At 39.7% G+C, this 18,906-nt stretch overlaps 1 protein-coding gene across 1 annotated transcript in view; it reads left to right on the top strand.

Moving 5' to 3' along the window:
* RAP1A (RAP1A, member of RAS oncogene family) overlaps positions 1–18,906 on the top strand; it is a 268,597-nt gene that overhangs the window by 181,557 nt on the left and 68,134 nt on the right. The window contains exon 4 of the mRNA XM_053706636.1: positions 15,099–15,167. Coding sequence (XP_053562611.1) covers positions 15,099–15,167 — 69 coding nt within the window. The remainder of the gene's footprint in view (positions 1–15,098; positions 15,168–18,906) is intronic.

Below are 18,906 nucleotides of genomic sequence, written 5' to 3'. Positions count from 1 at the left end.
AGCTCTGTCTCCAGAGAATTTCTCAGGCGGGGAGACCAAGGGCTCAGGTGTTTGTTCCGGAGGAATTGGCTTGGGGGCCAGTACCTCCCTTAAACAGGCTTTTAAGGCCTGATTCTCAACTTGAAGCTCATGGAAAGAGCCTGACAGAGCATCTAGTCTGTCAGACAACACTTGAACTCTGTCACCAAGTGGATCCGGTTCCATAGTGACAATATAGAAAAGTATAATACTTCAGAACACTTCAATCAAAAACCTTTCTGAATCTCTTTTGGCTGCTTTATTATGTAATAGTTTGTAGGAACTGTTTAATCCTTTCAATAAGAACAGTGTTCCTATGAGATTGAAAAAGGTTTAGGTGTTGGCTAAGTGTTCCAGGGAAGGATTTCTCAGGAATACCTAGCACTTTAATATGTGCCAAGAGAATAGATTAGAGCAATTTGTTTCTGGTTAAATCACTCTAACTATAGTGTGGCAGGATCACTTGTGATTATTAGATACACAGATAGCCTTAAGTATTGTACCGTAAACACAAGACTATGAATAATATGAATCACTGTACAACACATGTAAAGAAAGTCAAAAACTAGTCAGACCTGTATGAAAGTTCCAGAGCAGGTCAGATTCCTCGCACTGAAGTGCCGGGGTTGCTCCGTGTTGTTTCCTGAGAGAGAGCAGCATGAGCGTGGCGAGCGGTAAGAGCTCTGACAGGCAGGGAGAGGTGCAGTCGGCTGTGTCTGATGATGTCAGCGGCAGCGTGTACCGCACAGACACAGCTGATCTCCGGAGTGTTGAAGCTGCACCTAAAGTTTGTCCGGTGACAAGGGAAACAATAGAACAGGTTAGTTTATAGATTGGATCTCCTTCCAACAGGGAGAAGTAGAGGCTGTATCCAAAAGGTTCTGAGGTTAGTCTCAAAGGAAGATATGAGTGCACACGGAGTAGCCAGTATACTCTCAATAAAGCAGCATTGGATCTTAGGTAGGAGGTGCCTTAAATAGGCAATTGCTTAAAGGGACAGAGACAACGTTAACCCTTACATCCACAAACTATCTCAGAGTCTGATGTCCGCATTTTTATTTTTTTAAGTTCTCCAAACTTTAGTTGTTAATAACTCGGTAAAATAAGTCAATGTTTTAGCATATTACCAACAGCATGAAAACTTATCACGACGTCGTCTTTGAATGGAAAATTACAAATATGAAACTTTGTTGCTTATCTTCAGAGCCAGAAAAAAAATATATATAACAAAAGTAAATAAAAGCAGCAAAAATAAAGTAGATAAAGATGAGAATAGCAACCAGTTTTGTTGGAGGGGGAAAGAAGGATTAAAGAGGGGGAAATGGAGTAGGGGGGAGGCTGTCCACGTGAGTCACTACATTTCAATTGAAGTTAGGCACTTGTCAATTTGTTGTTACAGTGTGTGCAATGGTGGTTTCCCAATAAAATTGGACATTGTGGAATAGGTCTTTGTTTTAAAGTAAGAGTTTTCTTCTATGGAGAGCAGTTCTTGAGTTCAGGTCTTCCATTCAGCTACAGTGGGTATTTGGACAGATTTCCATTTCTTTCATGTAATTAGCAAGAGTCCATGAGCTAGTGACGTATGGGATATACATTCCTACCAGGACGGGCAAAGTTTCCCAAACCTCAAAATGCCTATAAATACACCCCTCACCACACCCACAAATCAGTTTTACAAACTTTGCCTCCTATGGAGGTGGTGAAGTAAGTTTGTGCTAGATTCTACGTTGATATGCGCTCCGCAGCAGGTTGGAGCCCGGTTTTCCTCTCAGCGTGCAGTGAATGTCAGCGGGATGTGAGGAGAGTATTGCCTGTTTGAATTCAATGATCTCCTTCTACGGGGTCTATTTCATAGGTTCTCTGTTATCGGTCGTAGAGATTCATCTCTTACCTCCCTTTTCAGATCGACGATATACTCTTATATACAGGGAGTGCAGAATTATTAGGCAAATGAGTATTTTGACCACATCATCCTCTTTATGCATGTTGTCTTACTCCAAGCTGTATAGGCTTGAAAGCCTACTACCAATTAAGCATATTAGGTGATGTGCATCTCTGTAATGAGAAGGGGTGTAGTCTAATGACATCAACACCCTATATCAGGTGTGCGTAATTATTAGGCAACTTCCTTTCCTTTGGCAAAATGGGTCAAAAGAAGGACTTGACAGGCTCAGAAAAGTCAAAAATAGTGAGATATCTTGCAGAGGGATGCAGCACTCTTAAAATTGCAAAGCTTCTGAAGCGTGATCATCGAACAATCAAGCGTTTCATTCAAAATAGTCAACAGGGTCGCAAGAAGCGTGTGGAAAAACCAAGGCGCAAAATAACTGCCCATGAACTGAGAAAAGTCAAGCGTGCAGCTGCCAAGATACCACTTGCCACCAGTTTGGCCATGTTTCAGAGCTGCAACATCACTGGAGTGCCCAAAAGCACAAGGTGTGCAATACTCAGAGACATGGCCAAGGTAAGAAAGGCTGAAAGACGACCACCACTGAACAAGACACACAAGCTGAAACGTCAAGACTGGGCCAAGAAATATCTCAAGACTGATTTCTTTCATGTAATTAGCAAGAGTCCATGAGCTAGTGACGTATGGGATATACATTCCTACCAGGAGGGGCAAAGTTTCCCAAACCTCAAAATGCCTATAAATACACCCCTCACCACACCCACAAATCAGTTTTACAAACTTTGCCTCCTATAGAGGTGGTGAAGTAAGTTTGTGCTAGATTCTACGTTGATATGCGCTCCGCAGCAGGTTGGAGCCCGGTTTTCCTCTCAGCGTGCAGTGAATGTCAGAGGGATGTGAGGAGAGTATTGCCTGTTTGAATTCAATGATCTCCTTCTACGGGGTCTATTTCATAGGTTCTCTGTTATCGGTCGTAGAGATTCATCTCTTACCTCCCTTTTCAGATCGACGATATACTCATATATATATTTATATATACCATTTCCTCTGCTGATTTTCGTTTCAGTACTGGTTTGGCTTTCTACAAACATGTAGATGAGTGTCCTGGGGTAAGTAAGTCTTATTTTCTGTGACACTCTAAGCTATGGTTGGGCACTTTTTTAATAAAGTTCTAAATATATGTATTCAAACATTTATTTGCCTTGACTCAGGATGTTCAACATTCCTTATTTTCAGACAGTCAGTTTCATATTTGGGATAATGCATTTGAATCAATCATTTTTCTTACCTTAAAAATTTGATTTTTTTTCCCTGTGGGCTGTTAGGCTCGCGGGGGCTGAAAATGCTTCATTTTATTGCGTAATTTTTGGCGCTGACTTTTTTGGCGCAAATTTTTTTTTTCTGTTTCCGGCGTCATACGTGTCGCCGGAAGTTGCGTCATTTTTTGACGTTCTTTTGCGCCAAAAATGTCAGCGTTCCGGACGTGGCGTCATTTTTGGCGCCAAAAGCATTTAGGCGTCAAATAATGTGGGCGTCTTATTTGGCGCTAAAAAAAAAAATATATATGGGCGTCGCTTTTGTCTCCACATTATTTAAGTCTCATTTTTCTTTGCTTCTGGTTGCTAGAAGCTTGTTCCTTGGCATTTTTTCCCATTCCTGAAACTGTCATTTAAGGAATTTGATCAATTTTGCTTTATATGTTGTTTTTTCTCTTACATATTGCAAGATGTCTCACGTTGCATCCGAGTCAGAAGATACTAAAGGAAAATCGCTGTCTGGTGCTGGAACTACCAAAGCTAAGTGTATCTGCTGTAAACTTTTGGTAGCTGTTCCTCCAGCTGTTTGTATTAATTGTCATGACAAACTTGTTAATGCAGATAATATTTCCTTTAGTAATGTACCATTACCTGTTGCAGTTCCATCAACATTCTGATTCTAATGACTCTTCTGGTTCAGAGGATTCTGTCTCAGAGGTTGATGCTGATAAATCTTCATATTTATTTAAAATGGAATTTATTCGTTCTTTACTTAAAGAAGTCCTAATTGCATTAGAAATTGAGGATTCTGGTCCTCTTGATACTAAATCTAAACGTTTAGATAAGGTCTTTAAATCTCCTGTGGTTATTCCAGAAGTTTTTCCTGTTCCTGGTGCTATTTCTGAAGTAATTTCCAGAGAATGGAATAATTTGGGTAATTCATTTACTCCTTCTAAACATTTTAAGCAATTATATCCTGTGCCGTCTGACAGATTAGAATTTTGGGACAAAATCCCTAAAGTTGATGGGGCTATTTCTACCCTTGCTAAACGTACTACTATTCCTACGTCAGATGGTACTTCGTTTAAGGATCCTTTAGATAGGAAAATTGAATCCTTTCTAAGAAAAGCTTATCTGTGTTCAGGTAATCTTCTTAGACCTGCTATATCATTGGCTGATGTTGCTGCAGCTTCAACTTTTTGGTTGGAAACTTTAGCGCAACAAGTAACAGATCATGATTCTCATATTATTATTATTATTCTTCAACATGCTAATAATTTTATCTGTGATGCCATTTTTGATATTATCAGAGTTGATGTCAGGTTTATGTCTCTAGCTATTTTAGCTAGAAGAGCTTTATGGCTTAAAACTTGGAATGCTGATATGTCTTCTAAATCAACTCTACTTTCCATTTCTTTCCAGGGTAACAAGTTATTTGGTTCTCAGTTGGATTCTATTATCTCAACTGTTACTGGTGGGAAAGGAACTTTTTTACCACAGGATAAAAGATCTAAGGGTAAAAACAGGGCTAATAATCGTTTTCGTTCCTTTCGTTTCAACCAAGAACAAAAGCCTGATCCTTCATCCTCAGGAGCAGTTTCAGGTTGGAAACCATCTCCAGTCTGGAATAAATCCAAGCCTTCTAGAAAAGCAAAGCCAGCTTCTAAGTCCACATGAAGGTGCGGCCCTCATTCCAGCTCAGCTGGTAGGGGGCAGGTTACGTTTTTTCAAAGAAATTTGGATCAATTCTGTTCACAATCTTTGGATTCAGAACATTGTTTCAGAAGGGTACAGAATTGGTTTCAAGATAAGACCTCCTGCAAAGAGATTTTTTCTTTCCCGTGTCCCAGTAAATCCAGTGAAAGCTCAAGCATTTCTGAAATGTGTTTCAGATCTAGAGTTGGCTGGAGTAATTATGCGAGTTCCAGTTCTGGAACAGGGGCTGGGGTTTTATTCGAATCTCTTCATTGTACCAAAGAAGGAGAATTCCTTCAGACCAGTTCTGGATCTAAAAATATTGAATCGTTATGTAAGGATACCAACGTTCAAAATGGTAACTGTAAGGACTATCTTGCCTTTTGTTCAGCAAGGGCATTATATGTCCACAATAGATTTACAGGATGCATATCTGCATATTCCAATTCATCCAGATCATTATCAGTTCCTGAGATTCTCTTTCCTGGACAAGCATTACCAGTTTGTGGCTCTGCCGTTTGGCCTAGCTACAGCTCCAAGAATTTTTACAAAGGTTCTCGGTGCCCTTCTGTCTGTAATCAGAGAACAGGGTATTGTGGTATTTCCTTATTTGGACGATATCTTGGTACTTGCTCAGTCTTCACATTTAGCAGAATCTCATACGAATCGACTTGTGTTGTTTCTTCAAGATCATGGTTGGAGGATCAATTCACTAAAAAGTTCATTGATTCCTCAGACAAGGGTAACCTTTCTGGGTTTCCAGATAGATTCAGTGTCCATAACTCTGTCTTTGACAGACAAGAGACGTCTAAAATTGATTTCAGCTTGTCGAAACCTTCAGTCACAATCATTCCCTTCGGTAGCCTTATGCATGGAAATTCTAGGTCTTATGACTGCTGCATCGGACGCGATCCCCTTTGCTCGTTTTCACGTGCGACCTCTTCAGCTTTGTATGCTGAACCAGTGGTGCAGGGATTACACAAAGATATCTCAATTAATATCTTTAAAACCGATTGTACGACACTCTCTGACGTGGTGGACAGACCACCATCGTTTAGTTCAGGGGGCTTCTTTTGTTCTTCCGACCTGGACTGTGATTTCAACAGATGCAAGTGTTACAGGTTGGGGAGCTGTGTGGGGATCTCTGACGGCACAAGGAGTTTGGGAATCTCAGGAGGTGAGATTACCGATCAATATTTTGGAACTCCGTGCAATTTTCAGAGCTCTTCAGTCTTGGCCTCTTCTGAAGAGAGAATCGTTCATTTGTTTTCAGACAGACAATGTCACAACTGTGGCATACATCAATCATCAAGGAGGGACTCACAGTCCTCTGGCTATGAAAGAAGTATCTCGAATTCTGGTTTGGGCGGAATCCAGCTCCTGTCTAATTTCTGCGGTTCATATCCCAGGTATAGACAATTGGGAAGCGGATTATCTCAGTCGCCAAACGTTGCATCCGGGCGAATGGTCTCTTCACCCAGAGGTATTTCTTCAGATTGTTCAAATGTGGGAACTTCCAGAAATAGATCTGATGGCGTCTCATCTAAACAAGAAACTTCCCAGGTATCTGTCCAGATCCCGGGATCCTCAGGCGGAGGCAGTGGGTGCATTATCACTTCCTTGGAAGTATCATCCTGCCTATATCTTTCCGCCTCTAGTTCTTCTTCCAAGAGTAATCTCCAAGATTCTGAAGGAATGCTCGTTTGTTCTGCTGGTAGCTCCGGCATGGCCTCACAGGTTTTGGTATGCGGATCTTGTCCGGATGGCCTCTTGCCATCCGTGAACTCTTCCGTTAAGACCAGACCTTCTGTCGCAAGGTCCTTTTTTCCATCAGGATCTCAAATCCTTAAATTTAAAGGTATGGAGATTGAACGCTTGATTCTTGGTCAAAGAGGTTTCTCTGACTCTATGATTAATACTATGTTACAGGCTCGTAAATCTGTATCTAGAGAGATATTATAGAGTCTGGAAGACTTATATTTCTTGGTGTCTTTCTCATCATTTTTCTTGGCATTCTTTTAGAATTCCGAGAATTTTACAGTTTCTTCAGGATGGTTTAGATAAAGGTTTGTCCGCAAGTTCTTTGAAAGGACAAATCTCTGCTCTTTCTGTTCTTTTTCACAGAAAGATTGCTAATCTTCCTGATATTCATTGTTTTGTACAAGCTTTGGTTCGTATAAAACCTGTCTTTAAGTCAATTTCTCCTCCTTGGAGTTTGAATTTGGTTCTGGGGGCTCTTCAAGCTCCTCCTTTTAAACCCATGCATTCATTGGACATTAAATTACTTTCTTGGAAAGTTTTGTTCCTTTTGGCGATCTCTTCTGCCAGAAGAGTCTCTGAATTATCTGCTCTTTCTTGTGAGTCTCCTTTTCTGATTTTTCATCAGGATAAGGCGGTGTTGCGAACTTCTTTTGAATTTTTACCTAAGGTTGTGAATTCTAACAACATTAGTAGAGAAATTGTGGTTCCCTTATTATGTCCTAATCCTAAGAATTCTAAGGACAAATCGTTGCATTCTTTGGATGTTGTTAGAGCTTTGAAATATTATGTTGAAGCTACTAAGTCTTTCCGAAAGACTTCTAGTCTATTTGTTATCTTTTCCGGTTCTAGAAAAGGCCAGAAAGCTTCTGCCATTTCTCTTGGTTGAAATCTTTAATTCATCATGCCTATGTCGAGTCGGGTAAAACTCCGCCTCAAAGGATTACAGCTCATTCTACTAGGTCAGTTTCTACTTCCTGGGCGTTTAGGAATGAAGCTTCGGTTGATCAGATTTGCAAAGCAGCAACTTGGTCCTCTTTGCATACTTTTACTAAATTCTACCATTTTGATGTATTTTCTTCTTCTGAAGCAGTTTTTGGTAGAAAAGTACTTCAGGCAGCGGTTTCAGTTTGAATCTTCTGTTTATGTTTTCATTAAACTTTATTTTGGGTGTGGATTATTTTCAGCAGGAATTGGCTGTCTTTATTTTATCCCTCCCTCTCTAGTGACTCTTGCGTGGAAAGATCCACATCTTGGGTAGTCATTATCCCATACGTCACTAGCTCATGGACTCTTGCTAATTACATGAAAGAAAACATAATTTATGTAAGAACTTACCTGATAAATTCATTTCTTTCATATTAGCAAGAGTCCATGAGGCCCACCCTTTTTTGTGGTGGTTATGATTTTTTTGTATAAAGCACAATTATTCCAATTCCTTATTTTATATGCTTTCGCACTTTTTTCTTATCACCCCACTTCTTGGCTATTCGTTAAACTGATTTGTGGGTGTGGTGAGGGGTGTATTTATAGGCATTTTGAGGTTTGGGAAACTTTGCCCCTCCTGGTAGGAATGTATATCCCATACGTCACTAGCTCATGGACTCTTGCTAATATGAAAGAAATGAATTTATCAGGTAAGTTCTTACATAAATTATGTTTTTTCTAAGGTTTTATGGACTGATGAAATGAGAGTGAGTCTTGATGGGCCAGTTGGATGGGCCCGTGGCTGGATTGGTAAAGGGCAGAGAGCTCCAGTCCGACTCAGACGCCAGCAAGGTGGAGGTGGAGTACTGGTTTGGGCTGGTATCATCAAAGATGAGCTTGTGGGGCCTTTTCGGGTTTCTGGAAGACACCTTCTTCAAGCAGTGGTACAGGAAGAAGTCTGCATCCTTCAAGAAAAACATGATTTTCATGCAGGACAATGCTCCATCACATGCGTCCAAGTACTCCACAGCGTGGCTGGCAAGAAAGGGTATAAAAGAAGAAAATCTAATGACATGGCCGCCTTGTTCACATGATCTGAACCCCATTGAGAACCTGTGGTCCATCATCAAATGTGAGATTTACAAGGAGGGAAAACAGTACACCTCTCTGAACAGTGTCTGGGAGGCTGTGGTTTCTGCTGCACGCAATGTTGATGGTAAACAGATCAAAACACTGACAGAATCCATGGATGGCAGGCTTTTGAGTGTCCTTGCAAAGAAAGGTGGCTATATTGGTCACTGATTTGTTTTTGTTTTGTTTTTTAATTTCAGAAATGTATATTTGTGAATGTTGAGATGTTATATTGGTTTCACTGGTAAAAATAAATAATTGAAATGGGTATATATTTGTTTTTTGTTAAGTTGCCTAATAATTATGCACAGTAATAGTCACCTGCACACACAGATATCCCCCTAAAATAGCTAAAACTAAAAACAAACTAAAAACTACTTCCAAAACTATTCAGCTTTGATATTAATGAGTTTTTTGGGTTCATTGAGAACATGGTTGTTGTTCAATAATAAAAGTAATCCTCAAAAATACAACTTGCCTAATAATTCTGCACTCCCTGTATACCATTACCTCTACTGATTCTCGTTTCAGTACTGGTTTTGCTTTCTACTACGTGTAGATGAGTGTCCTGGGGTAAGTAAGTCTTATTTTCTGTGACACTCTAAGCTATGGTTGGGCACTTTTATAGAAAGTTCTAAATATATGTATTCAAACATTTATTTGCCTTGACTCAGGATGTTCAACGTTCCTTATTTCAGACAGTCAGTTTCATATTTGGGATAATGCATATGAATTTATCATTTTTTTCTTACCTTAAAATTGACTTTTTTTCCTGTGGGCTGTTAGGCTCGCGGGGGCTGAAAATGCTTCATTTTATTGCGTCATTCTTGTCGCAGACTTTTTTGGCGCAAAAATATTTTTCTTTTTCCGGCGTCATACGTGTCGCCGGAAGTTGCATCATCTTTTTGACGTTTTTGCGCCAAAGGTGTCGGCGTTCCGGATGTGGCGTCATTTTTAGCGCCAAAAGCATTTAGGCGCCAAATAATGTGGGCGTCTTTTTTGGCGCTAAAAAATATGGGCGTCATTATTGTCTCCACATTATTTAAGTCTCATTATTTATTGCTTCTGGTTGCTAGAAGCTTGTTCACTGGCATTTTTTCCCATTCCTGAAACTGTCATTTAAGGAATTTGATCAATTTTGCTTTATATGTTGTTTTTTCTATTACATATTGCAAGATGTCCCAGATTGACCCTGAGTCAGAAGATACTACTGGAAAATCACTGCCTGGTGCTGGAGCTACCAAAGTTAAGTGTATCTGCTGTAAACTTGTGGTATCTGTTCCTCCAGCTGTTGTTTGTAATGAATGTCATGACAAACTTGTTAATGCAGATAATATTTCCTTTAGTAATACTACATTACCTGTTGCTGTTCCATCAACATCTAATACTAGTGTTCCTGTTAACATAAGAGATTTTGTGTCTAAATCCATTAAGAAGGCTATGTCTGTTATTCCTCCTTCTAGTAAACGTAAAAGGTCTTTTAAAACTTCTCATTTTTCAGATGAATTTTTAAATGAACATCATCATTCTGATTCTGATAGTGGTTCCTCTGGTTCAGAGGATTCTGTCTCAGAGGTTGATGCTGATAAATCTTCATATTTATTCAAAATGGAATTTATTCGTTCTTTACTTAAAGAGGTTTTAATTGCATTAGAAATAGAGGATTCTGGTCCTCTTGATACTAAATCTAAACGTTTAAATAAGGTTTTTAAATCTCCTGTAGTTATTCCAGAAGTTTTTCCTGTCTCTGATGCTATTTCTGAAGTAATCTCCAGGGAATGGAATAATTTGGGTAATTCATTTACTCCTAAAGGTTTTAAGCAATTATATCCTGTGCCATCTGACAGATTAGAGTTTTGGGACAAAATCCCTAAAGTTGATGGGGCTATCTCTACTCTTGCTAAACGTACTACTATTCCTACTGCAGATAGTACTTCCTTTAAGGATCCTTTAGATAGGAAAATTGAATCCTTTCTAAGAAAAGCTTACTTATGTTCAGGTAATCTTCTTAGACCTGCTATATCTTTAGTGGATGTTGCTGCAGCTTCAACTTTTTGGTTAGAAGCTTTAGCGCAACAAGTAACAGATCATAATTCTCATAGCATTGTTAATCTTCTTCAACATATCATTAGAGTTGATGTCAGGTATATGTCTCTAGCTATTTTGGCTAGAAGAGCTTTATGGCTTAAAACTTGGAATGCTGATATGTCTTCTAAGTCAACTTTGCTTTCCCTTTCTTTCCAGGGTAATAAATTATTTGGTTCTCAGTTGGATTCTATTATCTCAACTGTTACTGGAGGGAAAGGAACTTTTTTACCACAGGATAAAAAATCTAAAGGTAAATTTAGGTCTAATAATCGTTTTCGTTCCTTTCGTCACAATAAGGAACAAAAGCCTGATCCTTCATCCACAGGAGCGGTATCAGTTTGGAAACCATCTCCAGTCTGGAATAACTCCAAGCCTTTTAGAAAACCAAAGCCAGCTCCCAAGTCCACATGAAGGTGCGGCCCTCATTCCAGCTCAGCTGGTAGGGGGCAGATTACGATTTTTCAAAGAAATTTGGATCAATTCAATTCACAATCTTTGGATTCAGAACATTGTTTCAGAAGGGTACAGAATTGGCTTCAAAATAAGGCCTCCTGCAAAGAGATTTTTTCTTTCCCGTGTCCCAGTAAATCCAGCGAAGGCTCAAGCATTTCTGAAATGTGTTTCAGATCTAGAGTTGGCTGGAGTAATTATGCCAGTTCCAATTCTGGAACAGGGACTGGGGTTTTATTCAAATCTCTTCATTGTACCAAAGAAGGAGAATTCTTTCAGACCAGTTCTGGATCTAAAAATATTGAATCGTTATGTAAGGATACCAACATTCAAAATGGTAACTATAAGGACTATCCTGCCTTTTGTTCAGCAAGGGCATTATATGTCCACAATAGATTTACAGGATGAATATCTGCATATTCCGATTCATCCAGATCACTATCAGTTTCTGAGATTCTCTTTCCTAGACAAGCATTACCAATTTGTGGCTCTGCCGTTTGGCCTAGCAACAGCTCCAAGGATTTTTACAAAGGTTCTCGGTGCCCTTCTGTCTGTAATCAGAGAACAGGGTATTGTGGTATTTCCTTATTTGGACGATATCTTGGTACTTGCTCAGTCTTCACATTTAGCAGAATCTCATACGTATCGACTCGTATTGTTTCTTCGAGATCATGGTTGGAGGATCAATTTGCCAAAAAGTTCATTGATTCCTTAGACAAGGGTAACCTTTTTAGGTTTCCAGATAGATTCAGTGTCCATGACTCTGTCTCTGACAGACAAGAGACGTCTAAAATTGGTTTCAGCCTGTCAAAACCTTCAGTCTCAATCATTCCCTTCGGTAGCCTTATGCATGGAAATTCTAGGTCTTATGACTGCTGCATCGGACGCAATCCCCTTTGCTCGTTTTCACATGCGACCTCTTTAGCTTTGTATGCTGAACCAGTGGTGCAGGGATTTCACAAAGATACATCAATTGATATCTTTAAAACCATTTGTACGACACTCTCTGATGTGGTGGACAGATCACCAACATTTAGTTCAGGGGGCTTCTTTTGTTCTTCCAACCTGGACTGTGATTTCAACAGATGCAAGTCTGACAGGTTGGGGAGCAGTTTGGGGGTCTCTGACAGCTCAAGGAGTTTGGGAATCTCAGGAGGTGAGATTACCAATCAATAATTTGGAACTCCGTGCAATTTTCAGAGCTCTTCAGTCATGGCCTCTTCTAAAGAGAGAATCGTTCATTTGTTTTCAGACAGACAATGTCACAACTGTGGCATATATCAATCATCAAGGAGGGACTCACAGTCCTCTGGCTATGAAAGAAGTATCTCGAATTCTGGTTTGGGCGGAATCCAGCTCCTGTCTAATTTCTGCGGTTCATATCCCAGGTATAGACAATTGGGAAGCGGATTATCTCAGCCGCCAAACGTTACATCCGGGCGAATGGTCTCTTCACCCAGAGGTATTTCTTCAGATTGTTCAAATGTGGGGACTTCCAGAAATAGATCTGATGGCTTCTCATCTAAACAAGAAACTTCCCAGGTATCTGTCCAGATCCAGGGATCCTCAGGCGGAGGCAGTGGATGCATTATCACTTCCTTGGAAGTATCATCCTGCCTATATCTTTCCGCCTCTAGTTCTTCTTCCAAGAGTAATCTCCAAGATTCTGAAGGAATGCTCGTTCTGCTGGTAGCTCCAGCATGGGCTCACAGGTTTTGGTATGCGGATCTTGTCCGGATGGCCTCTTGCCAACCGTGGACTCTTCCGTTAAGACCAGACCTTCTGTTGCAAGGTCCTTTTTTCCATCAGGATCTCAAATCCTTAAATTTAAAGGTATGGAGATTGAACGCTTGATTCTTAGTCAAAGAGGTTTCTCTGACTCTGTGATTAATACTATGTTACAGGCTCGTAAATCTATTTAGGAAGATATATTATAGAGTCTGGAAGACTTACATTTCTTGGTGTCTTTCTCACCTTTTTTTCTGGCATTCTTTTAGAATTCCGAGAATTTTACAGTTTCTTCAGGATGGTTTGGATAAAGGTTTGTCTGCAAGTTCCTTGAAAGGACAAATCTCTGCTCTTTCTGTTCTTTTTCACAGAAAGATTGCTAATCTTCCTGATATTCATTGTTTTGTACAAGCTTTGGTTCGTATAAAACCTGTCATTAAGTCAATTTCTCCTCCTTGGAGTTTGAATTTGGTTCTGGGGGCTCTTCAAGCTCCTCCATTTGAACCTATGCATTCATTGGACATTAAATTACTTTCTTGGAAAGTTTTGTTTCTTTTGGCCATCTCTTCTGCTAGAAGAGTTTCTGAATTATCTGCTCTTTCTTGTGAGTCTCCTTTTCTGATTTTTCATCAGGATAAGGCGGTGTTGCGAACTTCTTTTCAATTCTTACCTAAGGTTGTGAATTCTAACAACATTAGTAGAGAAATTGTGGTTCCTTCATTATGTCCTAATCCTAAGAATTCTAAGGAGAAATCATTGCATTCTTTGGATGTAGTTAGAGCTTTGAAATATTATGTTGAAGCTACTAAGACTTTCCGAAAGACTTCTAGTCTATTTGTTATCTTTTCCGGTTCTAGGAAAGGTCAGAAGGCCTCTGCCATTTCTTTGGCATCTTGGTTGAAATCTTTAATTCATCATGCTTATGTCGAGTCGGGTAAAACTCCGCCTCAAAGGATTACAGCTTATTCTACTAGGTCAGTTTCTACTTCCTGGGCTTTTAGGAATGAAGCTTCTGTTGATCAGATTTGCAAAGCAGCAACTTGGTCTTCTTTGCATACTTTTACTAAATTCTACCATTTTGATGTGTTTTCTTCTTCTGAAGCAGTTTTTGGTAGAAAAGTACTTCAGGCAGCTGTTTCAGTTTGATTCTTCTGCTTATATTTTCAGTTTTTTTCATTATAAGATTTAAACTTTATTTTGGGTGTGGATTATTTTCAGCGGAATTGGCTGTCTTTATTTTATCCCTCCCTCTCTAGTGACTCTTGCGTGGAAAGATCCACATCTTGGGTAGTCATTATCCCATACGTCACTAGCTCATGGACTCTTGCTAATTACATGAAAGAAAATATAATTTATGTAAGAACTTACCTGATAAATTCATTTCTTTCATATTAGCAAGAGTCCATGAGGCCCACCCTTTTTTGTGGTGGTTATGATTTTTTTGTATAAAGCACAATTATTCCAATTCCTTATTTTTTATGCTTTCGCACTTTTTTTCTGATCACCCCACTTCTTGGCTATTCGTTAAACTGATTTGTGAGTTTGGTGGGGGGTGTATTTATAGGCATTTTGAGGTTTGGGAAACTTTGCCCCTCCTGGTAGGAATGTATATCCCATACGTCACTAGCTCATGGACTCTTGCTAATATGAAAGAAATGAATTTATCAGGTAAGTTCTTACATAAATTATGTTTTTTTTCTAGCAATTGGGGATTTTGCACCATTTAGACAGATCTGGAGTAATAGCTGTTTAGTTTTGCATTTATGTTTAGGTCTATCGTTGAATAAGACGAGAGCTTTTTAAAATATCTGACGTTTTTAAAATGTATGGACCAAAATATATGTATACGTAGATCCACGCATATAAAATGTTTCCCTGTGGCTGGCTTATCAATCTTGCAGGGTACAAATATTCTGGTAGGATACAAAGTTCAATTAAAAATGTTCCACTGTCTAAAAAGAATTCTCCTCCAAAAAATGTGCTGCCTATATTTTCAGGTGGTTGGAATTATAACTTCAAAATAAAATCTATCCAGTTATCCTTTTAAACATTTTTAAAGTTTTATTCTGTTACTTCTGTTACTACTTTAGTTATTTAGCGTGCCATAATTTTGTGTCTCATTTTTTTTTCTCTGCCAGACAGTACAGTTTGTTCAGGGTATTTTTGTGGAGAAGTATGACCCTACAATAGAAGATTCTTACAGAAAGGTAAGAAAATGGGAATCTATGAACAATGGTGCATTTTTATTTGTGTGTGACTTGATAAGTCTCTGGAAGCTTACAATCTACTGCTTTTAGAAATGTAATCCTGAATCCCAACTTTATTAAAACTCCAAACCCTTCTATTATAAGCAATTCTCTGTTATATTCTCTTATTTATACACTTGCAGGTTAAACGAACAGTTAAGTAAAAACTGAAATTTGAAACAACTTTCTAATTTACTTTTATTATCCATTTTGCTTAGTTCTCTTAGTATCCTTTGTTAGAGTACTCCTAGGCGAGCTCGGGAGCGTGCACGTGTCCTTGGCCATTTTGCAGCAGTGTATGTAACTATATATAACATTTGATGTAAACATTGTTGCAAACCCTGCTGCCAGATGGCTAAAGACACGTGCTCACTCCTGAGCTCACCTAGGATTTCTTTTTATTAAGGATACAAGAGGCAAGCAAAGTTGTTTAAAATTCTATGCTCTATCCAATTCATTTTGACTTTACTGTCTCTTTAAGTGTGATAGTAAAATGTAATCTGATTAAGCAGTATTTTATACTGCAAGGTGCAATTATGGATTAGTTGGCTGATAAAGTAACTGCTGTTTTCTGAGGTTGATTAAGTTGGGAAATATTTATCTGCTGCCAAATCTCTTGTAAAATCTAGGGCATTATTATTATACTTTAAGCCCTTAAAGTGAAGGTAAAATTTGGTGAATGAAAGCCCATTTTTAAAAAAAATACTATTTAAAAATAGGGGCACTTTCATTCATCAAAGTTTACAAAGCAGCCATTTTTTTTATAAACTTACCTTTTTTTCTTTTCACAGCAAGAGCAGCTTCCCGCACCTGGAGATCCCCTCTTCACACGTCCGCAATGACTAATCCGGCTTCCTCCAATCACAGCATGGCCTCAGGCAATGACTACCCTGGGGGGGAAAGCCGTGATTGGAGGAATCAGGATTAGTCATTGCCGACGTGAAGAGAGGATCTCCAGGAGGGGGAAGCTGCTCTGGCTGTGAAAAGAAAAAAAAAAGGTAAGTTTTTATTCAAAACGGCTGCTTTGTAAACTTTGATAAATGAAAGTCCCCTGTTTTTAATAGTACGCGCTTTCATTCACCAAAGTTTACCTTCACGTTAAGCAAGTTATTAACAATAGCTATATTATTTTGCAGTATGAGACTGTAATTCAGTATAGTTATCCTCTTTCCAAGTAAAATATGAATATGCTTTTCCTTCCATAAGGCAGGGAGAGTCCATGACTTCACTCCTTACTGTTGGGAAATACAACACCTGGCCACCAGGAGGAGGCAAAGACACCCCAGCCAAAAGGCTTAAATATCCCTCCCACTTCCCCTATCCCCCAGTCATTCTTTGCCTTTCGTCACTATAGGAGGTGGCAGAGAAGTGTCAGAAGATTTGGATTGTCCTGTAATGAATATGTTCCCATCAAGAAAGGACTGGAGTTTTAAGTAATTATGTGAACCTCTCAGTGAGAGTATTGATGAAAGTTAGTCTGGAGATGCAGGGAAAGTTTTTCTGCAAACCCATCTAGATTGTCGCCTAACAGCTCTTGAGCAATCTGTGTTGACGAGTTTGACTGCTTTATGTTACACACTCGAGTCCATGTCAGAGCGTTGCTGCAAGACTGTCACACTTGAGAGGCTATGCCTGTTCCACAGCATGGATCCTGGAGGGTAAGACCGGTATGTATGTATGTGTGGCTCTCTTATGCCTTGATAGGATCAAGGGTTAATATCTCCTTCAGGGAAATTATTTGAGAAGCAAGGGCTAATTTATAACTGCTTTAGTGTGAGAGTTTTGGACTCATAGACTGTGCTTTCGTTTTTTAGTGTTGCGCAGTTAATAGCTTAGCACCTTTTTCATAGCATAGTCCTGTCCTACGCACCACGTGACCGGGTGCGGTCTTTTCATTTTCCTACGATCCTGCTGCGAATATCACTCCTAAGGAGAGCGTTTTCACTGTTAGCTGTCTGGGTCTAGGAGGTGGTGAGTGCCCCAGTAATTGCTATTTATAAAGGTGCCGTTTTTTTTTAATAAAAGCGTTTTTGTTTTTTTTTTGTTTGTTTTTTGTCCTTCTGTGAATGTATCTTAGCTATGGAGGACTCTGATACTACATTAGAAGGTTCTGCTCCTTCTTTACTGATTAATAATTCCTGTTTAAATTGTGAGGAGTGGTTTGCCCGCCTGCTCAATTTTGTTCCATTTGCCTAAGCACTGTTCTAAAGTCTAAGAAGGGAGACAAGCCTGCTAATACTCATAGCGCTATTAGCCCCTCTGAGCCGTCTACCTCTCAGGAACCGGTGTCCCGAGAGATTACTACCCTTTCTACACTACCCGCTCCACATGCAGTTCCCTGCGGCTCAACTAATCCTCCATCTGGAGGGTGCTTTTTTCCTGCGGACTTTACCGCGCAGTTACAATCGGCCTTACCTCCATCTAGCAAACGTAAGAGAAAGATTAAACATAGTTCTCCTGACCTAGTCATCTAAATATTTGTTGGATTTATTTACTATGTCTTAGCTATCCGAGGATGAGTTAACCTCTCTAACTTCAGAGGGGGAACTTTCTGAGTCGGAAAATTCAGTTTCTAAACCTCCTTCAGTGGAGGAACCCACCTTTTAGATTTAAAAATTGAGCATCTGCGTTTTTATTAAAGGAGGTTCTGTCTACACTAGAGGTTCCAGGGGCTAAACTTCCTGAGGAACCCAAGATCCCTAAATTTGACAGGGTTTATGAAGATGGGAAGGTCTCGCTGACTTTTTCTGTGCCAGTTAAGATGGCGAACATTATTAGTAACAAATTGGAAAGAATAGGAGCTTCTTTTCCCCCTTGTCTACTTTAAAAAAGTATTTCCGGTCTCTGACTCTCAATTAGATTTGTGGGGCTCCATCCCTAAGGTGGATGGTGCTATTTCTACGCTGGCTAAGCGTACTACTATCCCTCTGGAGGATAGATCTTCTTTTAGAGAGCCTATGGATAAGAAAATGGAAACGACTGAGGAAGACGTTCCAACATACAGGGTTTTTATTTCAACCGGCAGCAGCTGACCTATTGGTGCGACACTCTGTCGGAGCCCATTGAGGTAGAGACTCCCCTTGAGGATATTCAGGAGAGAATTAAAGCTCTGAGAATTGCTAACTCCTTCATCTGTGACCTAGCCCGCCGGGCTCTCTGGTTGAAGTCTTGGTCTGCGGATATGACTTCTAAATCCAGACTCTTTTCTCTTCCTTTCAAGGGGAAGATTTTCTTCATAAATGGAGAGTCCACAGCTGCATTTATTACTTTTAGGAAATAAAAACCTGGCCACCAGGAGGAGACAAAGACAACCCAGCCAAAGGTTAAATACTCCTCCCACTTCCCTCAAACCCCCAGTCATTCTTTTTGCCTTTCGTCCCAGGAGGTTGTTAGAGAAGAGTCCGGATGGAAGAGTCTTTCTGCGAAACCAGACCGATTCATTTTAACTCCACAAGCAATCGGCGTTGTCGAACTTTGCTGCCTGCTTCTCTCAAATCCATTGCGTAGGCGATGCTACTATCCATCACACTTGAAGGGCCGTGTTCCTGTTCCACTGCATAGATTCGGGTAGGATCGTTTAATTTTACTTCTTCATGAATGTACTGTAACTCATTTGTTCCTGCGAACTTACATGAAAAATACAGGGTCTCAGTGGGACTCCTTATAGTATCTTGGAATCAAGGGTTAAAAGAGTTTTCTC

Source organism: Bombina bombina, chromosome 3 (assembly GCF_027579735.1).
Source record: "Bombina bombina isolate aBomBom1 chromosome 3, aBomBom1.pri, whole genome shotgun sequence".
NCBI classification, from domain to species: domain Eukaryota; kingdom Metazoa; phylum Chordata; class Amphibia; order Anura; family Bombinatoridae; genus Bombina; species Bombina bombina.
The sequence above is the reverse complement of the archived record's forward strand: the minus strand, read 5'-3'. Positions and strand labels throughout refer to the sequence as shown.